A 24,182-nucleotide genomic window follows, 5' to 3' on the forward strand; every position below is an offset into this window, starting at 1 on the left:
AATATTTACCATCTTTAGGGGTATTGCAGAAGTTCCCGAAGTTTCTGAAGCTGTGTCAACAAACGCGAAAACAAATCAAGTTGAAGAACCGTTAACTATACCAAATGTAACCGCTTTAGAGGGAGAACCCGAGTATTATATTTCCAACTACCCGTACCAGTCCCAAGAACAAGGTGATTTAACATTTAATGCTGGGGAAGTTATCGCGGTATATAAAAAGGAAGGCGATTGGTGGACGGGAAAAATCGGCGATAATGTCGGAATATTTCCGAGCAATTACGTTCAAAAAGTGGATGTGGTGAGTTACGTGAATTTTTGTGTTTTTTATGTTTGTTTACTAACATTAGTGTCGTCGATTTGTGTTTGCTAGACTTCCTCAGCTACTAATAATGCTGCACCTCCTGAGCCCGCTTCTACTGGGGTTTCTGCTGAAGCTGTGCAAACGGCACTCGAAAACGTAAATGCCCAAGCTGATAACGAAGTCTCGCAAATTAACCAGAGTAAAACGAAGGAAGTGCCATTAGATGCCGCTATACAAGCGGGGGCTCAGGTTTGTAATGTTTTATAATTTTAATATGATTGCGCTGTACAATTTGTCATGTAAGTATTTGTGATGCATTTTCTTGTACGTTTTTTAATAATGTGTAAGGTGACGGATACATTGGATTCAAATTCGAAAGAAAAATTATTCGTATGGAATGTCAAACTGCAATTTTGCCTTTATAACGTATATATACATTTGTAACCTGAGGGATTATTTCTTTATTTATCTATATATCGTTATGACCAGTATCCTAACGAGTCTGGATTTCAAAAGAGTTTACTATTCAATTCTCGAAAGGGAGTTTATAATTATCATTATACTTTAATTAATATGTGGGAACTTAGAAATGTTGTATGCTCAGAGATTGAATACCAGACATTTACCGTATGTCGCTTATGTACAAGGTAATCAAGTGGTGCCAGTTTTTCGGATCTCTCCTGAATTTGACACCTAGCTTCGACACGCCCATTTCTTGGGTCCAGAAGTTTCTGTTCTTATCTTATTGGCGGGAACCTGAATATCGGGACACTTTGGTATAACTATACTATGTTAATAATTACCTAATTGACTGAACTTACATTTATATAAATAATTCTGTGACTAACTGAAACTTACAAGTAACCCTAGCCTTCCTCTAGTGACTGCGTGTAGCAATACGGGACGGATTAGTCAATCTCATTTAATATATTCTTAATAGCTTGGAAAATCCGCCTGAAAACCAGCTATTTGATCTATTACTTTCCTTTCTAATTATTGTCAATTTAACAATTTGATTTTATTCTAATTTTGGAACCTCTACGCTCTTCTCGTGGTTTCGCGTATTATTAAAAATATGGGTTTCTTTGTTCTGTCCCAGCATAGGTTGGCGCCTCTCGGACGCGACAGATGACTGTCACATGGCCCCGACGGTCTAAGTGAACTTGTTCAAAAATATTCCTAAATTTCATGAGGCCTGCTTCGAAGGACGATCTTTGCGACGTTAAACCTACTTGAAAGCCCTTAACTTTCCGATAAATTAGCGTTGACTGAAATATTTTACTTTTTGGCCCATCCCTTCCGAGAACTAATAAATAAATTACTACGTGTCCCGGCTTTTGTTACACATTTTTATGTATATTTTAATATCAATGATAGAAAAAATACAATACACAGTCCGACTTTTACGTTTTTATTGTAACGAAGTGTGTGGTCAACGGAACTATGTAATGGGAAGCTTTCCCAGCGACAGAACAAAATTTCATCGGTATACGTGTATCTATCACGAAGTTATAAAGTTTTGCGTGAAGCGAGTTTTTGATAGTTGTCATGGAAACGCACATTGAACATCATACAGCAATCAAGTTCTGATTTAAAACTGGTAAAACAGCCACAGAAACGTATCAGGTGTTACAAACTGTGTTCAGGAGGTTTCATGATGACCGAGACAGCGTGCACGACACCGAGAGGACAAGGTGTCTAAGCACAAGCCGAACATCGAAGCTGTTGTTCAAAGCTGTTGTTCATGTTCAAATGTGTGAATACGGCGAACGATGAGGTCACACAATAGGCCCACTCCGTCCAATCCATTGTTCTGGATAAATTTGATTTAAATAGTCTCGAACTAAGACACTGAAATGGGCTGGAGCGTGATCATGCATAAAAAATGTTTCTGTTCTCAATCTGATGGATACAGGGTGATTCACTATGTTTTGACCCCCCCATTAACTCTTTTGTTTTTAGAGTTATAAAAAAAATGGGAAATACAAAAGTTGCACGATTTTTTTATGGAGTTTTCCAAAATGATAGTAGAAAACAAATGAAGTCCAAACAAAATAGCCGTAGATGTTAATTATGTTAATTTAAATGGAACACTGTGTATATTTTTACATATTTAGATAGAATGTTCTGTGTCGAGCATAGTCATATAGGGTTTGTTGGGTCCATCTCTAACAATAAGGGAGATACTAAGGTTTTTTATTAAGAAAATAAGATATCTTGTATTAATTGGACCTCTTCCAGATATTTCTGACTTTTTTCTGATTACGTAAGGATTTTCAGATTTAGTTTGATTGATAGGGTCCAAAATTCATATAGGTATTTTAACCAAATATCACTAATTAGGCCGTAAGAGGCCTAATTATTCATGGACAATGTAATATGGTAGGCCGTGACAGTGACAGGTAGTAATGCCATTATTATTGATTGACAGTTTGTGTTATTATTTAATTAAAATAGGTTACACAGAAATAGAAAATTGAAATATTCAGGCCTATTCTGTAACTCCTAATCGAATAGAAATGTATAAAATCGAATCGAGATCAACCCATCAAATCGAAATTGGGCAACATCGGTATTCTATAACTTGTTTCGACGTTTACTATCGAAGTTGTTGGTAGAAATCGACGTCGATCAGTCAAACTCTGTCGAAGTGGTAGTTTTAGATATCGAGATTGGGTCTCGCATGCGCTGTTGTGTTAGATGTGTCAGTTTGAGTTAAGCATAACCTCACAACACAACAAATCTTTTTTCCTTTTCGTGTTTTAAATCGCAGAATTATAAAATATTTGTACGTCTATACGTACGTGTAAACGTGTATAGGTATATTTTTTAGTTATCTAATTTGTCCATGGTTTATAATATTCTCTATCAAAGGGCTTAGTTTTACCATGAGGTAAAATTTTGTGCAGCGTAATGAAATCTACCATGCAGTTCAGCTGGTCTGTAGAAGTTTTTTTCTTTATTGGAGTCGGAAATGACATCATTAATATTTTTCAGTACTGACCTTCTCGAAAGATTACAGCAAAATGAATGTATTTTTAAAATAAAGTATATAATCTAGTAGGTAGGTACAATTAAATTTACGGAACATGGGATTTCATATTAAAACACATTTGCAAGGCAACTGTGCATAAATTCCACTTCTTATACATGCGCTAAATCTTGTAAAAGCACATTTATCTTAGCTTTTGCATATTTCATATTTTGAAATTTCTAACCTCTCCAAATGTCACTTGGCTATTAAAGTCTATAATTGCAGAGCAATGCATTGTTGCCATTACGCTAAACCGGCATCGAATCGAGGTCTTTCTCTACAATTTGTAACTTCTACGATTTGAGTTACAGAATACCAATTTTAGGAAACGATCGACGCGATAGATATTGAACTTTACGAATTGCAAACATTTCGACTCAATCTGAGCATTTTGATGCAAGTTACAGAATAGGGCTGATTATTAGGAATTAAAATAGAGTATGGAGAACTTTACTCTATTTTAATTACTATAATATTTCAATTTTCTATTTCTGTGTAACCTATTTTAATTAAATAATAACACAAACTGTCAATCAATAATAATGTTGTCATGACATTACCTGTCACTACCATATAACATCGTTCATGAGTAATTAGGCCTCTTACGGCCTAATTAGTGAGATTTAGTTAAAAGTACCTATACGCATTTTGGACCATATCAATTAAACTAAATTTGTAAATCCTTACATAATTGGAAAAAACGCACAAATGCCTGAAAAAGATCTAACTATTGCAAGATATCTTATTTTCTTAATAAAAAACCTTTTTTTCTTTTTTTAAGTTAACATCCGCGGCCATTTTGTTTAGACTTCATTTGTTTTTCTACTATCGTTTTGAAAAACTTCATAAAAAATCGTACAACTTTTGTATTTCATATTTTTTTTGTAACTTTAAAAACAAAGAAGTTAATGAGAGGGATCAAAATATAGTGAATCACCCTGTACATCTTCAAGCAAATTTGGCAAAGCATTTATCAAAATATTCAAATATGTAGGTCTGTTTTAACATTGAGGCATAATGTAACGGTTCCATTAATCTATCTCCCAAAATACCTGCTCCAAACGTTAATAGAACATTTTTCCTGGAATCAATTTTCAAAAATCTCGTGGATTTTCATCTGCCATAGTTGTTACGAAAATTAACAATGTCTTCGCTCGTAAATTCTGCTTTGTCTGTGAACAACACTTTATTGATAAAGAAACAGTACTGGTGATATTTCATTTGTATCCATTGACAAAATTCTAATCTAGATTGAAAGTCTTGAGGTTTCAGTGCTTGAGCTCTTTGTAAATGTTGTGGATACAGGAGTTGTTCATGTTGAGCTGTTTATTTGAGGAATATTTTCTTGTAGTGAAATTCTTCTGGTGATGACATATGGATTTACTGCAACCAATTGAGGAATCCTTTCTTCTGCTTGCAGCGTCTGTGTAGTACGGTTTGTTCCACGATTAATCCTATTTGGCGTGAAACCTCAACCTTCGATGTAGAGTACTAAATAATTTAGCGGTAGGAAGTCGACGATTTGGAAAGGCTTCGTGATATAATCTGTGCACTTCTAGAGTAAAACTGTTAACATACGTACATAAAATGCATGTCGGTAATTTCTTCAAATTAATATTGCGGCATTTTTAAAATTCGAACATTGTTATTCAAATAGTTTTATTTAGTTCAATAATTTTTGACAAACATGGTAAATAAATAGATTTTGGTTGCTATATCAACTGTAAGTATACTTAATGATTTTCTTTTTAAATGTAGGGCCGTAATAAGCCTCCTTTAATGTTTTTATTCAATCAGAGAAATAAAAGAAATAACCCGTTCTTGGGTGCTGTCTTTGAACTGCCATAACATCCTTAGGATTTGCAGACCTATGTTCATATGAAAAATTCTTGTTTACTTATGTAAAATGAAATTATTTGAATGGAATTTCCGGACACCTTGTATAATATTTAAAAAATTTATAAAATGAAAAATTTTGAATTGCAGGTTGTGAAAAGTAAAAAACCAGAAATAGCTTCTGTAATCGCACCTTATGAATCTACCAGCCCAGAGCAGTTATCTCTTGCTAGGGGTCAATTAATAATGATTCGTAAGAAGACAGATTCTGGTTGGTGGGAAGGCGAACTACAGGCCAAAGGAAGAAAAAGACAAGTCGGATGGTTTCCGGCAAGTTACGTTAAAGTCTTAAATAGTAGTGGAAAAATCAGTGGAAGAAACACCCCAGTATCAACCACTCGGATGCAACAAGAAGTCGTTATTGGTAAATAGAACCAAATCATTTTATGATAATAAATAAGGCTGCTGGTATTTTTAGATAAAGTAATTGCTTTATATCCTTATGCTGCTGGTAATCCTGATGAATTAACTTTCGCAAAAGATGATATTATTAGTGTAACTGCTAGAGAAGAGGAGGCTTGGTGGAGGGGTGAATTAAATGGAGTTTCCGGTCTATTCCCTAGTAATTATGTGGCTCCTCTTCAGCAGCAGTGTAAGTAAATATAATTTTTTTTTTTTCATATATCTATCAATTCAGTTTTATGAACCCTTCCATTACCCTTTAATTTCAATTAAGATTTGGTCGTCAAAAGATGTCCTCATCTGTATGAAACCGAGAAAAGACATTATTATAATTGCAACACTGCTACTGATGTCGCAATAACGCAATTATGATCGGAAGCGTTTTATTATTTAATTGTGGTTGCCATGAAATTCGGCTGAGATGGCCTAACCTCTGAACTGACGTACTTGTCTGATTTACTTTTGTCTATAAATTGTAACCTTTCATGTATGTACCGATCATAAGTGCAGTATTCTCTACTTGCACACAAAAATAAGAAAAAAAATGGGGTCTAAAATATTTTCTATCATTACACAGTTTTAATGGGAATGGGAATAGAATTCGTAAAAATAAAAAGGAGCATATGTTTTAAAGTTTCATTTTGGAGATACAGGAAGGTAAAGTTAATAAAAAAGAGAACTTCTTTTCAAATATTTCAAAAACTACATCCGATTTTGATGAAACTTGGCTCGTTTTTAATTACAAGAGGTTTTGATGTAATTAGATTTAATTTAATTATTCCAGGGGTGGTCCTGGGTCATCCTAACTAGATACCTATTTTAAAGAAAAAGGACCCCTCACAATCCTTATGGAAAGTGGTTTTCGGTTAATTTTTTTGAAACTTTGCTATGTGACAGTTCTGATCGTGTGGATCAAAAGTATCAATGGGCACAAAGTCTGGAAGTCCTTTGTTTTGAACTAATAGCCAATGAAAGTTGAATTTTTTCCCTCTTACGCTGCATAGTAACAATACAGCAATGATTCTTTATTGTAAAATTACATTACATTAATAGTAAATGAACTTTGCCCGATTGGTTAGAGATGTTTTCAACTTCCGGTTCCGATCGGAGTAGTAGCCTATTGGGACTGAAAGTCTTTTTTTTCAAATATACCTAATGGTATATTTTTTATTGCGGATTTCGATTCGACATCGAAAAATGTGAAACTTTTACTTAAAACATTTTTTTCTAAAATGCGTTTTGGCAGCCGTTAATGATCTTTGAAGTTGACCTCGTGCTGATTCCCGTGAAAGGCTACTTTTGGTATTAACTGGAAGTCGAAAACATCTCTAATGCATCGGGCAAGGTCCATTTATAGTTGTTACGATTTCAATCAGAACCTGTGAATCTTAAAGCACAGGACTGTCTGCACTTCTCCTGAAATTTCTTCCTATACTTTGGCCATGATAAGTCTCATAATTTATACTCGAATAGCAATTCGGTAAGTCCGGTATTGGTAAACCAGTCCGCCTGATGTAGAATCGAGGGCGGCGCGCTATTTGTCAGAGCAAACCTGTATTGGTCCACTAGGTCGTAAATCATTTTTTGTATGGGATGTTGTGATTTTTTGGTGTCGAGCGGGTTCACTTGGCTTTGCCAGTGCAGTGCAGAGCAGTGCTTAGCGTGATATGTTGTTGGTATAATACGTATTATTATTTGTTAGTTGATATTATTATTTGTTCATATCGTAACTATTAAAGGCTAATAGTTATTAAAATCAATATTATACATCATTATCTAGTAATTTAGCATGGCATTCTGGAGACAATTTGAAGCGGAGGATAACGAAATAACTTAGGAAAATTCCCAAATAGTTGAACCGGTTTTTGTCGAAATTTACACGTACATAGTCAACGTATTATTTTAAATATATATGAATGTTTGAAAATAGAAAATAGTGAACAATGTGATAAAGGAATTAGGAAACGGATTAGTGAATTAACTAACACATCAAAAACCACAATTTATCGCGTAATTAAAGAAGGAGACGTTATTGATCAAGGTACAAAGAGGAAACGGAAAAATACAAAATTAAAGAATATTGACGATTTTATCAGAGATGTAATACGGCACACAATTATTAATTATATTATTAATGATTATAATACGACATGTTTTATTACAATGTGATTTTAAACATAAAAAACGACAATCGTATTTTAATTATGGAATCACAACATATAGTTGCACTTCGGGAAGATTATTTACAAAAAATTTGAGAATATTGCCAATTAAATAGGAATATAGCGTGGAATATAGTATATCTATATGAGACAGGGCAAAATTTTTTTGGATGCCTATGGATTTCGTAGAATTTATGAGTTAAGTGTTTTTATGCAGTTCCAATTGAAATCGTAACAACTATACTATTAATGCAATGTAATTTTACAAAAAAGAATCAATGCTGTATTCTTTACATGCAGTATAAGGGGAAAAAAATTCAACTTTTGGGGGCCATAGATCCAAAATAAAGGACTTTCAGACTTTGTGCCCATTGAGACTTTTGATCCACGCGATCAGAACTATCACATCGAAAAGTTTAAAAAAAAATTAGCCACAAGGCACTTTCCATAAGGATTGTGCGGGGTCCTTTCAGCACACCACTACTTTTTTACGTTTGTTTATTTTAAAATTTTCTGTCTATTTTGCTTTCTCTGCGTGCTCAAATTTTCCATTTATATACCTAGTTAGGATGCCCCAGCATCACCCCTGAAATAATTAAATTAAATTAAATCAAATTAAGTATTATTAAAAACAAGTCAAATTTTACCAAAATCGACCAAGTAGTTTTTGAGATATTTCAAAAAAAAAATATTTTTTTTTATAAACTTTAACACCCTGTGTCTCAAAAACATACAAGTTCATATGAACTTTTATTTGTGCGAGTTCTATCGTGTACTAAATGACACCCTGTATTTAAAATTCTGTTTTACTGGGTGTTTCTAAAATATGGTACTAAACTGAAACANTACTAGTTGAATATACCAACAGAATATTCAGCTGAAGGGTGAAGAGTTCAGTCATTTGATCTAAACTTGTAACGTCACATAGTAGTTTAAATGACTGACTATTCTCGCAAAAACGTAATATTCACTCATACTACACATACTACAACATACGACTTCACTCGCGAAAAAAAGCCTATAGTATATCTATATGAGACAGGGCAAAATTTTTTTGGATGCCTATGGATTTCGTAGAATTTATGAGAAGTGTTTTTATGCAGTTCCAATTGAAATCGTAACAACTATACTATTAATGCAATGTAATTTTACAAAAAATAATCAATGCTGTATTCTTAACATGCAGTATAAGGAGAAAAAAATTCAACTTTCGGGGGCCATAGATCCAAAATAAAGGACTTTCAGACTTTGTACCCATTGAGACTTTTGATCCACGCGATCAGAACTATCACATAGCAAAGTTTAAAAAAAAATTAGCCACAAGGCACTTTCCATAAGGATTGTGCGGGGTCCTTTCAGCACACCACTACTTTTTTACGTTTGTTTATTTTAAAATTTTCTGTCTATTTTGCTTTCTCTGCGTGCTCAAATTTTCCATTTATATACCTAGTTAGGATGCCCCAGCATCACCCCTGAAATAATTAAATTAAATTAAATCAAATTAAGTATTATTAAAAACAAGTCAAATTTTACCAAAATCGACCAAGTAGTTTTTGAGATATTTCAAAAAAAAGATTTTTTTTTTTATAAACTAACACCCTGTGTCTCAAAAACATACAAGTTCATATGAACTTATATTTGTGCGAGTTCTATCGTGTACTAAATGACACCCTGTATTTAAAATTCTGTTTTACTGGGTGTTTCTAAAATATGGTACTAAACTGAAACAAAGACAGGAAACGTCTTTTTAACCAAAAAAACTCTTATGTATATAGGTCCTAAAGCTCTAAAGTAAACAAATTACAGGGTGATAAAGGTGCACTGCCAAAAACACATTTTCTTTTATGACTCATATATTTGATTATTTATCGAGTGCAAAAATCTTATTGGGTAATATTTTTTTTTCATTCACAGGGGTGAAGATTCAGGTAATTGAGATTTTTTTTTATCTTGAAATCAGTAAATAATTCAGTCTTCCAAATAAAAATCTTAAAGATACGCACTTTTGTTTAATATCGATCATCTGTACCTTGTTTGTGAAAATTTGCGATAAATATTTGTATGTACCTACTTTAATGATGTGTATTCTGAACATTGATTGAATTGCTTTTACTGGTACTACATTATATCAATTAAAACAAAAAAAAAGGTTAGAGTATTAGTCCGTTATCTGCTCTAATATTTCACCAAGGTTTGGAAGCACTCTGCGAAAGTTTTGATTTTTAGAATCTCTGTCATGAAGTGTTTACAATATTTATAGTTAATTTTCCTCAAAACGGTGCAGGGATAAACAAATATTTTGATCAATAATGATGTTTTTTTTTTGAAAAAGTAACAATAAAAATGTTTACAAACGTGTGGTACCTCATACACGACATTTACATTCCAAAAATAACTTTTTTTTTAATTGTGTTTAATAAGTTTTAAGGGAAATGTAACTAGTATACATATCTACTCAATGGGTTTGACTTTTTCAGATATTTCCACATTAAGTGTCATTTTAATTTTATTTAAATATCTTCATTTGTTCAGAAGATATTTAATTTATTATTTATTTAAATACTTTCCAATCTGTGACTAAAAAAGAAAGGCAAATATTTACACAGGATAATATTCTTATATTTGGATGAGGAAAAAGCTCTTCCAATTTTGACAAAAATGGCTTTGTTGGTAGAGATGTTTTAAAATCTTATGAGCTTTGACCTTCATATGCGCAGAAACATAATTCCGACCGTCGCCTAAATTATTATACATCCTAAAAACATTACACCAATTATTCACAGTCTCTCTCGAGCTCTATCGTAAACAAGCCTTTGATCCGATTACAAATATCATAATAAAATGCCCTATTCTTTATTATTTTAATTTAAACAATAAAAATATATATAACGAACGTTCGCCAATTGACTTTATTGATGCCCGAGCGCCTTAGTTCATTTCTACTTGTAATGATGCACATGGTCTAGTTCTGAGTCGATGTTTTCACAACGTGCTTATTAGAAGAATTATGGGGATATGCCACGCCTTTCGCGGCTCATGAGATTTTAAAAGACCTCTACATACGCACTCTTTCGTGGAAATTTTGCATGATCGTTTTGCACAAATGCAGCTGAATTTCAATGATACTGCGCTCAATTTCCTCGTTCAATATAGGCATAGGTGGTTGTAGGCTTCTTGACATAAACCTTAGACTTCAAAAAAATCAAAAGAAAAAGTCTAACAGCCTTAAATCCCAGTATCTGGGCGGCCAAATTATTTTTGATGTATTGTCCATCCCTAGCCACTACTTTTTCTCATTTTTCTGGCAGCATACGGGTTCCGCATTGAAAGACCAACTCATCTTTTGATGTTATCCAACAATCGATCCAATTTTTCGTGTCTTCGCAAGATTGGAAAAGTGGCTTAGCCAGGCCATGTTCCATGGATCGGAACAATTAATCTGATGGAGCAATATCTAGTAAATGTGGCGCGTTGGGTTAAACATCCCATTCCAGAATTTCTAAGTATTGTTTGACTTCATTTGACATGTGGGCGAGTGATGTCGTGTTGAAAAATTACTTTATCGTGCCTTTGCTCGAATTGCGACCGTTTTTTGTTCAGGGCACAGCTCAGGAGCATCAATTGTGTAGATGTTTTTTTTCAGTATTGTTCACCAATGATGGTTTCATTCTGTAGAAGCAGTTCATAGTACACAATGCCAAGCTGGTCCCACCAAATGATAGAGTATGAGCTTCGGATTATGAACATTCGGCTTTGTCGTCGATGTTCATGCATGACCAAGCAAACTCGTTGATTTTCTATGTTTAGCGTATGTCATAGCGTATCCATTTTTCATCATCAGTGACGATACGATGCAAAAAATGCTCTCCTTTTTGCTGTTGAAACATTTGTTCACACGTGAAAAATCTCCTTTCAACATCTCTCAGCTTCAATTTGTATGGCACTAAATTTCCTTGCTTTTAAATCATACCGAGCGCATTTATATATTTGGAAACTGTTATGCGTTCAACATTCAATGAATTAAATCAGCAAGTTCATCTTGCGTTTGACATAAATCTTTGTTGAGTAATGCTTCTAATTTCTCATCTTCGAACTTTTTCAGTTATTTTAGACCAGGACGTACTTTGTCAACTGTATCGAAATCACCATTTCTAAAATGTTGAAACTAATACTCACACTTTTTTTATCGATGTTCACTGTAATTTTTAACATTACATAATGACTTTCAGCAGCACTTTTTTTTTAATTAAAAAGGTAAATTAAAACTTCCCGGCTTTGTTACCGAAGTGTCCGATGCAATATAGTATAAGTTATGCCATCTTTTTTAAATCCGTAAAAATTAATTCACAGTCTTGGTGTATTAATTTTTATTAGAAATACCGGTGGCATTTAAAAAGCACTAATCGAGTTTCTAAAATAGTGGATGGCATTGAAATTCTGATACTTCTACTGGTTGACATATTTAGAAGTCAACCTAACACATTTTTACTTCTAATTTAATAAATCATTGCCTTAAGTTTCATCAGTCTATTTCAAAATTCTTTTTTTAATATCAACATACTGCATGTTGAAAAAAAGTACTACGACTCATGTTCCTGTGAGATTTCTTCTGCTTATAATGATTTGTTCCATCAGTTAGTGAAGTTTCTTGATTCAAACCAGGACCACCCTCTATATATTTTCTAATTTCTATAGTTTTTTCTTGAACTACATATTTTGTTTTACGGTATTTATTTGTTTGTATATTTTGCCATTTCTTAAAAAAAATACAAACTTTAAATGATTCTTTGTTTTTTGTATAACCAAAAATTTCACTTTGTAAAAGGTGAGAAGCAGTGTACAATAAAATTACTTTTATATTTGCTCCAATTTCAAACTTTACAAAGTGCACTTTTAAATATTCAGTTTATATCGTAATGAAAAGCTGTGTTTGAACTGGTGATAAGTACAACGTTGCTTAATTCTTTTTGTTTTGTAGGAACATAACTGCACCCATCCTACCACACGAAGCTGAGTAGTGGAAAAATAATATTAGAATTTAGTAGTGAATGTATTAGCATGTGTATTTAAAAATAAAACGAATCTGGTATCTCTTTTAGTACCAAGTACCAAATATCTTTAAACTCTGTTAAATCAGCATTCAGCACAAGCAAATGTCTTAGTGGATTATTTTAATATTATATGTATATTATATTGCTTATTATATCATTTATCATTCAAAACTTCATTGCAATATTTCTACTTTTTGTATTTTGTGATTTCTGTTGCTCAGTTTAGGTTTTAAAATTGTATGGAATGAATGAATTTTGTTTATTGTACATTGATTTTTATCTCTTCAGTAAGTTTGGTAGGGTGGGTGTTTTATTATGGTAAGATTTTTTTTAATATATTACTAGTATAAGTTGATATTTTTTATATATTGACCACCCTACTAAACGATTCTGATTTAAAGCAAAACTTAATAATTAATTATACATAATGTATCTGTGTCTCGTTACTGTTAAACTGATTATATTATTGTTAGTAACTTGAATAAAAATCTGTTAAAATACTCGATTCTAAAATAGTAATATTGCATTATTAAATATATTATAATTATAGCTGAATTTTATTTTAATGGTACTCAGTATATTTTATACTCGATAAGCTTGCACAGTTATAAAAGATAACTAATGTTGTCTCTTACATAGGTAAGTAATAATACATTTTCTTTCAGTACGTATATACAGGGTGTAACTTTGAGTGGGGGGTCCTATTTATACAGTGATAAGTGACAAATGTGTCCTCAAATAACGGCACACTTTAGTCGCAGCACATGCACAATTGGGAACTGGGCTGTGCATTGTTGTCAAATTTTATATTTAAAGGAAAGGTTATTAAAACAAATTTCCACACCACTTGCCGTAAGGTACTCCTCTTTGGAGGGTTCCTTTAGTTGAGTGGGTATCCACCACAAGTTCTATCATCCCACAAAAACTAAAATTTAATTCTTTTAAATAAGATGAACCATGAATCAGTACTGAACAAATAACCTAGCAGTAATCAATAATGATAAATGATATACATAAAAATAAATAATCTGTTTACTCACCAGATTTTTATAACATAAAACTTGAAATTTTGTGGCTAATTTTCAAGTGCTGGTACCAGGATCCTCTTCCACTGTGTTTAAAGTTTCTGGTTCCTAATTTTTCATTCTCTTAATTTGTTCTCAGCCAACATAATCTCTTAAATGTTGAACCAATCTGACCAACATTTTCTTATTCGGTACTTATAAGTTGGCATAATCTATTTGACATCATGATAAAAAGTAGACTAACTAAAATAACTTTATGATATTACTTACACCACACAAATGCACTTCATAAACACCCTCGCATAAACTGATAAAGTCGAAGACCAAAAATGTAACCAAATGAAGTAGTGAAGTATTCAGCCATTCCTATTTTATACCAGGTGCGAAGACAGTCGGTGTATCCACTTTCAAAGGCATGCCACAACAGAACAGTGTTTTTTTTAAATGTTCAGTGCTTCGTCCACATTAATATCAAAAGAATATGACTAGACTAGACTAACAAGTCATAATATTAATTCAATCTGTTTTCACAAAATTAATTTTCATTAGTTTCGCTGTTTAACAGTTGATTAAATAAAAATATTTACAAATAGTATCGTATCTACATACATAGGTACCAATATTAGTTAATATTTAATAAATCATGTAAATTTTTTATACATATTTTAGAAACAATACAATGCTTGTTTTTAATGTTCAGCGTTTCGACCACAGTGATATCATAAAAATATGGTGATTTTAAAATAACATGTCTTAAGTTATAGAAAAGCAATCTATTTGCCATATTATTTTCCATTGTCACTGCACAATGTTGGTTAATTTAAAAACAACTGATAACGTTGATAGTGCACTAATACACAAATTCCGGATGCTTCAGTTTATGCCGCCCAGTGGGGTACACAAAAACTATAGTACATTTTAAAAAGCTAATTATAACTCGACTATATTTGATTCTGGAAAAAATAATTTCAGATTCGTATTCAGGAGAAATATTACCCCTAAAAAATCTGACTCCCACTTACGGTTACACCCTGTATATTCCACAAATGAAGGGAAATTTTGTATGCAAAGGTTTGTCAGTATGTGTTATCCAACAAAAATAATGCTACATACATAATATGCATTTGTAATCATCCATAGGTTATTATTTTGAATCTAAATACTTTTTCTTGTTTAAACTGTGTTGGTATATATTTTTTTAATTCTGATGAACATAGCATTTGAACATTTATTTTCATTTTTCTGGATTTAAATTTTGTATCAGATAGCCTGTATCTCCGCCACTGGAGTATCTAAATTTTAGGAAAAGGCCTCAGATTTTGGACAACGTTTACATAAATACGTGCCCAATTTCAAATTATTTCACTTACTAGTTTTTAAATTATTTAAAAATATTGAAAATATTTTTTTAAATTTAACACCCTGTATCTTTTTCACGAAGCGTCCTAGATAAAAACTTTATACAAAATACTCCCCTTAAAATTCACCAAAGAGGTGTCATATTTGGTCACCGTTTGTGAATCACCCTGTATGAGCATCAAAATTATTCCCTAAAAAAATGCTTCATTTTCAAAATATAACCACTTTAATTTTCACAAGCCGTCACTGATTGTAGTAGCACTTCATTTATTTATAATTTCTTTGCTGATTTTATATTATTTTTATAGGGCAGTTAACTCAGGACAGAAAACGTCAGGAGTGCATTAACGAATTTATCCAAACAGAAAAGACCTATGTGCATGATATGTCAGTAGTACATGAAGTTTTTGAAGTTCCTTTAAGAAAAAGCAAATTAGTTTCTGATACAGATGTTGATAATATTTTTGTGAATTGGCAGGATATTCTTCAGTGCAACAAATACTTTCTAACAGATTTGCTGAACAATTATAACGCGGAAAATGACACAGTTGGACAAATAATTTGTCGACATGTAAAACATTTACCAACTTAATTTCTTATGACTAAAAATATTTTCTTTTAGTTACCTTTAATGACAGCTTACATAACATTTTGTGGAAAACAGTTAGATAGTGCAACTCTCTTACAAAAATTGACAGAAAACTCGACAGCTTTTAGGGAATTAGTAAAAAAGTGCCAAAATAATGTAGCTACAAAAGGAATGCCTCTCTCATCATTCTTGATAAAGCCTATGCAACGAATAACAAGGTATCCTCTACTTATAAGTAAAATCATGGAAAATACTCCAACAGATCATTTAGGTAAGCTGTTTCATTGATCGATTTTATTATATTATTAGCATTATTATTTATTGTTGTTTTTGCAGATTTTAAGTATTTAGAGGAAGCACTGCACATAGCAGAAAAATTTTTAAATAGCGTTAATGAGAATGTTCGTTTAAAGGAAAACCAGGAACGAATGGATTGGTTGCAACAATGTGTTCAAAGTGACTTAAACATAATTTTTAATAGTAATACAAATAGGTTAGGGCCAAGACAAATATTGCACTTTGGCATTCTTATAAAAGTTAAGAACAGCAAAGAATTATTAGGATTCTTATTTAACGATTTCTTTTTGTTAGTCCAACCTAATAGAAGTATAGGACCTCAATTTACATTCCAACGGAATAGTAATATAAGTTATAAGATGTACAAACAGGTAATTTGACAATTCATTATTTCAACAAATTTTTATTAATCATTTTTAGCCATTTTTGATACAACATTTATCTGTACATAGAGAAAGCACTGACACTGTAGAAAATGGAACGGATTCAAATAGAGTGTTAAATATGTACGATGAAAGAAACAATTATAAAATTGCACTTTTAACGTCTACAGTACACGAATGTAGTTTGTGGTTGAAAAAGATTGAGAGTGCGAAAGAAACACATGCCAAGGTTATTTCTATCAGCCGTCATGGTAAAAGAAAAACACGTAAGATTTTAAAAATTATATTATTAATATATGTATTAAAATTATTTTGGTATCATCAACTAGACAGGGATATTTGGTTTTCAACAGTCAGTTCTGTAGTGTAAATTTTTTTTATTGTGAACATACATGTTCCATATCGATATGTTTCAATTTTGGGGTATAAAGAAGAATTAATTGTATAATTCTAAGTCTAAAAAATGTTAAAGTGACCGTTTAAATTATGAAAAGTAAATAGAGACTTTAATTCATAAACCAGATAAAAACTTACCTTGTTCCACAAATGTTTAATTAGTAATAAAAATATTTTTGTTTTTTGTACTTGGAAACAAATAAAGAGTCTCCTTTACGATGAGAAATTTTAACACTATGATATGGAACACGTATACTGTAACTTCATAAAAATTGAATTTTATACTGCAGTAAATGTATTAGTCTATATTTTTATGTTACTGTCTTCAGTGTACAATTTCCTAAACTCTCAAAATTATGTTTAACTCAACATAAAACAAATATGAACAATATATACAGTATAACCTCTTTTATCTAAATAGTTATGAGCATTCATATTATCGATTTATCAGATCAGATCAGAGAAATAAAAAATATCTATAATGAAAATATCATTTATTATGGGTAACAAACTGTATATTTTTTTTATAAACTGTTTGTTGTGATGTATAAGTAGTATTTAATATATTAATTATTAATGTTTTCTTTTTATGAGTGTGGATTGTGATTTTTCTTAAGCATTTACGAGGCATATCCACAAAGTACGAGTACTGGCACTCTGATGCTCTGTGGTTTTTGTTTCCGACAAAGTTGGCAACACAACACTCAAGGTCAAGGTATTGGGAGCAGAACATGTGCTCATTTGTCTCAGTCAGTTGAGAACTGTTGTTGTAGTGGTGTGTTGAAATGAGTGATGCTATTTCGAATCTCGCCCGAGGAGGGCAATCCGGTTTCTTTTTATAAAGGGAAAGATGCCATTCTAGATTTTTAACGAAATCAAAACTGTTTATGGGATGGTGTGTTGAAAGGTACTAATGTGTACCAGTGGTGTCGTGAGTATAAAGCTGGCAGAACAAATATTCATGATGATCAAAGTAGAAAAATCATGGCAACTGTGTTTTGGGACCATAAAGGCATTCTCCTCATTGACTTTTTGGCCTATGGGGAGACAATTAATACTGCACAGTACTGTGAAATCTGAAAGCACTATGAAGGGTGATACGGAACACAAGAAGGGGAATGTTAACAAAGGGAGTGTGCTTGTTGTATGACAAAGTGCTTCTGCACACAGCCAATGCCACAAACCAATTTCTGGATTAATTCGGTTGGAATATTATCAACCGACCCGCTCACAGTCCTGACCTGATACCTTTTGATTTTCATCTTTTCTCTTCTCTGAAGGTGTTTATGGGTGGAAAATTGATTTTTACCAACTATGAGGTCCACAGTGCTATAAAGCAATGGGCCCGAGAGACGGCGAGAGATTTTTGACAAAGGTATCAGAAAGCTCATCCCTTGACTTACGAAGTGCATTGAAATAGGCCCATTCAGTAGAATTTTTTTTTGCATATTCCAAAAAGTTACCCTTTAATTAGTTAGCATGCCAAAAATCAATTTTTTGTTTCAACGAGAAATGTGTGAAATAAATTAATGAAAACAGAGCGCGGAAAAACGTTGATAAACCATTGCCTGACGTCATAATACCGGTACGGGCGACTGGCAGAGCATTGCGCTCGCTCTCATCCCATTCTGTGTTAATACATACGGTGTGTGGTTCGCTTGTCAGTTTCGCTAATCATTGTTTTTATGTCTAAATGGGTTGATACAGAGGATTGTTCAAATATTGTATAGTTCCAGGTTGCAAAAGTACCTCAAGATCGATTCCGAATAAAATATTTCATTACCGAAAAATTAAAAGTTTGTGTGATGTTATCCACGATATCCCAAGCCACGGTGTGCAATTCAAAACCACCTTCGTTTTTCTTTGGTTGCACGTCTAGGGAGTTGTAAAATATTATTCTTTGAACATTTAGAGCACAATTTTCAACTTTATGCCGGAAAAAAATTCTATCCCTATCCCATCTAAAAATTCGAAATACGTCGGCGAGAGGGACCTATAAGCAGTTAAGAACTACTCTCGTTTTTCTTTGATAGCCCGTCTAGGGGGTTGTAAATATTATTATTTGAACATTTAGAGCAGAATTTTAAAATTTATGCCGAAAAAAAATTTCTACTCCATCTAAATGTACCCGTTCACAAAAATTTCGAAATACGTCGGCGAGAGGGACCTATAAGCAACTCAGAACCACCCTCGTTTTTCTTTGGTTGCCCGTCTAGGGGGTTATAAATATTATTGTTTAAACATTTAGAGCAGAATTTTCAAATTTATCCCGAAAAAAAAAAATTTTTACCCCATCTAAACGTTCCCATCCACAAAAATTTCGAAATACGTGGCGAGGGGGACCTATAAGCAATTTATTTAAATAATAATATTTTACAACCCCCTAGATGGGCAACCAATGAAAAACGAGAGTGGTTCTGAGTTGCTTCAAATACTAGTCAAAGTACTACTGGCACATACACGTCGTCGCATACATCCACAAGTACCGAGTGTAGCACATTGGGTAGATTTGTACAAAAATGGAACGCAAAAGAAAAATGTAGAAAAGCGAACCATTTACGTCATTGAGAAAAATCCGAAAATGTATTTAGATATTCCAAGACATTCTATGTTTATAATAAATATGTTGTGTGAAAAATGCATTTCAACAAGACTTGATGTATATCTCTTATACACTCTCTATTTATGCACTTAAAAATATAGGTATATAATATAGGTAAAAGTATAGCGAATATCTACACATCTCTCCGACTGCTCGCGAGTTGATCGCCGAGTGGCCGGTATTGTGACGTCATTACCTGTTCTCCCGCAGTGTTGACCTTTTTAAGGCTCTTAAATATTCAGAATTAAATATATCACTTATTAATCCTATTGACCTAATTTTTTTTAGATATATTTAGGTGGTTAAATACTATCAGAAAATGAAAGAAAAAGTTTAAAATTATATATCACTGAATGGGCCTATTGAAGGAAACTACATCGAAAAAAAATGTTTGTTGCACCTTTCTGAGTATGTAAATTTCTCATATGTATACTGCTGTTTCAATATAAAAAAAAATTAGTACCTATTGTGGATATGCCTTGTAGTATTACTGTAAGAGAAATGAAAGGGATATCGTTGTTAGTGTAAATTCATACAGGTTGTTAGAAACATGAGTGCCAAAATTTGAATCGGTCCATATCCAAATGTTTAAGAAATGCTTTAAAATTTGTAAATAATAAGCAATTTTGATATGGTGTTTTTCTTTGTGTTAAGTTTTTATAATTTTTTTTATTCCATTGGATTTTTAAAGTTTTGTTTTATATGTTTATAACAAATATTTCTCCCCTAATACTTACATATTCAACACATTATTCTTTGTACTAAATCAGGATAATTTTAAATATTTGCACTGATTCGAAAACTTGTTAATCGCTAAATACTATTAAATTAAGGCAGTCATGTTGCTAATACCTTGTATTATCAGGGTTTGCTTTGGATATTTGTAAACATTGCTTCTTTGTCTATGCAGAACCCCAAATGGGGCCAACCTGTGGGCGTCTTCTTGTTCTTGTGCAAAAGGGAAAGCGCTTTATTTCATCCGGTAAGATTTATAATCTTTCTATTACGATATTTCAGTTCTTAGTGCTGGCAGGTGGTTGTGTGTTACTATACTGGAAGCCATAGAAATCAATAAGATATGTAACGCTCAGACTTGTAGTTATGCTCGAAAAAAAGGTATTGGTAATTAAGCACATATAGAATTTTAATTTAAGTATAAATCGTAGAAACAAAAGTAAACGTAGTTTTATTGTCAGTGCCAAATTATGAATTATTTATTAAATATGTACGTTGGTCACATAATAACATTCTACTACTTCTAACTTTTTGCTTTTTGGAAAAAGTTAAATCAGAGTTCTTCTTGTAATTTCAAAACAGTATTGAAAGTTGCATTTTGAAAATATGTAAACCAAACTTTTGTTATTTTTTTTAATTGTAAATGCTGTATATTTTTACATACATATTTTAGGTTTTCTGAACTTCATATTTAATAATTTTTTTTTACCACATTGTATAAAAACTGCAAAATTTTCATGTCAAATCCGATTAATTAGGTCTTTCTCTACAAAATGTCCAATTCCCACACAAAAATAAACCTGTGCTTCCGGGAAAACTAAATTTTGCTGACAGTCTGCATCTGTTAAGGTCCTTGTTTGTTTCACAATCACTTTCTAGTGCATATATTGCACTTATGACACTCTTTTCGCCATATTTCTCTTACAGTTAGAGATAAACTTTTTAAACTTTATTTTATTTAACAAAATATGTATAACTATACAGGGTGTTCTGTGTAAAAAAAGTTTTTTAGAAATTTTGTCTTAAAAATAAATCCGATTTTCATTCTTAAGACGAAAATAAAAATGTTAAATTTATGATTGTATTTTCTTAATTTTTTAACACTAAACTAACTATATTTGCGTTATATTTCGCATCAATTAACTTAATTTCTACAGAAAATGTTTTTTACTTGACAAACATTGTCTTCTATATGAGAGTGGTAATTTTGCAAACAAAATAATATTTCTAACTCAAGATCAAATTATTTTTTAAGGAAATTTTAAGGAAAAAGCATAATAAATTGTGTTCCTAAGTATTGTTTTAAAATAAAAAAAAAAATCATAAAATTTTATTGTAGGTGCAATAGCAAAATAGATAAGAAGTGTAGAATGTCAATTCCTTATATTCGAATTGTGCTGCAAAAAGTAGTAATATTAAAGACATATATTTTCTTAGTAATAATTTATTCTAAATGAAGCCTTGATAAGTTGCATATATAAAATAGTGTTTTGTTCGAAAATGTCTTTTATTGTATCAGTATGGTATTTAACAAAGGAATCTATAATATCATTAATATATTTAAACAGGTTTCAGACAATTTTTATAAGCCCTAAAACAACATGTTATCAAGTCTCAGTCCCACAAAGCCATAAAATATATGTCAGGGTTCATAACATTTGTTTGTGAAATGTACCTAACTAAAATTGCTACTATTTAGAAGTCACTAAAAAGTACTAAAATTGACCAATAAATTACAACCACTTCATGAAATTTACCGCAATTTCTGTATTACAAATACTAATTTATTTAATTGAAAAATGTTACATGAAAAACAGGTTTTACACAGATCCTTACACTTTTTAGGAAAATCACATAATGAAAATATTTATTGCAAAGTGACATTGGGACCTCAGGAACAACAAACTGATATTGCAAAAGAAAACATTAATAACGGCAATATTCCCCAAAGTGGTATACCACAAATACCTTCTCTTGTGTGGAATTACAGTATGCAATTTCAGTTAAGGAATATTAACCAAGAAGTGCTTACGTTTGTTGTGTTGGAACAAAATCCATTTGCGCCAGACGGTAAGTTTTTAAATATATATACATATTCATAGAAAAATATATTAATAATTTTTTTTTCAAAACTGTATTAAAAAGTTAATTTTTGTGTGACATCTGTCGGATATCAATCAAAAATTGTTTTTTTTGTTTACAGGATGTAAAGTAAAAGTGTATTGTGTATGAGATTCTTTTTACTGCACACATGTAAAATTGCAAAAGTAAGTTTGGCAACATACAAGTGCATTAAAAAAAGGATTACATACAATGCTTATTTGGATCCATGCATACTAATTCACTGAATCACTGTGTCACTAAAAAGTTAATATTTTTGCATCAGATTATAGTCCATTTTAATAAAGCAAAAAAGTTGGTGAAAAGCAAAATCAACCTGTCTGAGTTTTAGAATTACGTGTTACTTTACGAGCACACTGTATAATTTGATTATTTTTTTTTTAGAGTTTTTAGGTAGAGCTGAACTGAAATTGAAGGATATACTGAAAGAATCGCAAAATCACAATGGTCCAATAACTAAAAAATTAATTTTACATCAAGTTGAATCCGGAGAACTTGTTGTTAAATTGGATTTACATCTATTTAATAGCTATTAGACGAAATATTGTTTTTGTTTAAGATTTTACTGTAGATAATATATTTGTATAGTTCTGTTAATGTTATTAATTCTCTATTTTTATACTGTTATATTTGATGTTTAATAATTTGTATACAACCTTTATTCAATCAAATTTCACTTGCTCACTATATACATATTTATACAAATATTTTTTGATTCATCGTTTACGGTGATAATATTTTGTTTCATTTATATGTATGATTAGTATTATTATCTGACAATACATATAATCATACTATTGTATGCTTCTCTGCAGTATTTATAACAAAATGTAATATTTGTAATAAAAAAATACATGTATGTAATTGCTATTTACAGTTCATTTTTTCTATGAAAAATAATAAGTACCAGTGGCGGCTCTTGACTTCTACAACAGGGAATTAAATATAATTAGGTATGTATTTTATTTTAAGTACCTACTATTGAAATATAGGGAAAATGTACTCAACATTATTTTTTATAAAATTCTTCTGCTTTTGTCCGAAATAAACTTCAAACCTCAAAAAAATTAGATCTTAAAATGTAATACAAATGTAGCATAACTAGCACCCTCTATAAAATATACAAAAAATAATTAGACCAGCGTACTTGACGTCCTTAAAAACCTCGGAATACCAAATTTCATAAAAATATTTTGCACCGTTTGGAAATTTTCGTAAAAATTCTATTTAAAAAATTTTATTTTGTCACTCTGTATCTCGAAAACAAGAGGAGATAGACACATAGTATAGACAAAATTTTTTGTTGTACCATCACTATCTGAATTTACGGGAGGTCTTTCTGAAACACCCTGTATATGTGAGTTATTAATTATAAAACTATCAATATGGACGTATAGTATGGACGCGTTGAATTTGTTGTTGAAATTTTTAATCAGAAACTGGCTGTGATTGGGGTAAGGGGTTTAGGATCTTGGGGTTCAGCATTTATGTTACTTTTTATTTTTGTAACTTGCTGCATGTGGAGTAGGTAGATGAGATTAGAATTTGAGTATATAGTATATGGCTTTGGGTGGCGATCCGTCTCGATTTTACCGCGTCGGAAGCGGGGCCATCAAGGGTCTAAGAGAACCAAAAAAGACATCTACCGATCATCTTAAGGGTGTAAAAACAGTATAAAACCTTGGTAGATGCAATAGAATGCACGATATCCCGAGCGTAGTCGCTGCGTCGATCCGCTATAAGTCCCTCTGAATAATTGCACATACCGGGATTAAATTAAAATCTACAAAACTGTTAGGTAGTTTATGATAATTGTTGTTAAATAAACG

At 31.7% G+C, this 24,182-nt stretch overlaps 1 protein-coding gene across 2 annotated transcripts in view; it reads left to right on the plus strand.

Annotated features, from left to right (window-relative positions):
• LOC108908174 (intersectin-1) overlaps positions 1–23,146 on the plus strand; it is a 43,576-nt gene extending 20,430 nt beyond the window's left edge. The window contains exons 9-19 of one of the 2 annotated variants that reach the window (XM_018712107.2): positions 19–298; positions 371–550; positions 5,322–5,595; positions 5,650–5,823; positions 15,539–15,801; positions 15,853–16,090; positions 16,156–16,487; positions 16,537–16,765; positions 20,408–20,479; positions 22,078–22,302; positions 22,738–23,146. In XM_018712107.2, coding sequence (XP_018567623.1) covers positions 19–298; positions 371–550; positions 5,322–5,595; positions 5,650–5,823; positions 15,539–15,801; positions 15,853–16,090; positions 16,156–16,487; positions 16,537–16,765; positions 20,408–20,479; positions 22,078–22,302; positions 22,738–22,889 — 2,419 coding nt within the window. In that variant the 3' untranslated portion in view covers positions 22,890–23,146. Of the gene's footprint in view, positions 1–18; positions 299–370; positions 551–5,321; positions 5,596–5,649; positions 5,824–15,538; positions 15,802–15,852; positions 16,091–16,155; positions 16,488–16,536; positions 16,766–20,407; positions 20,480–20,514; positions 20,614–22,077; positions 22,303–22,737 lie in introns of both variants that reach the window. The other variant, XM_018712106.2, reaches the window with a different exon arrangement.
• Positions 23,147–24,182: the final 1,036 nt, after the last annotated feature.

Source organism: Anoplophora glabripennis, unplaced genomic scaffold (assembly GCF_000390285.2).
Source record: "Anoplophora glabripennis isolate ALB-LARVAE unplaced genomic scaffold, Agla_2.0 scaffold369, whole genome shotgun sequence".
Lineage (NCBI taxonomy): Eukaryota > Metazoa > Arthropoda > Insecta > Coleoptera > Cerambycidae > Anoplophora > Anoplophora glabripennis.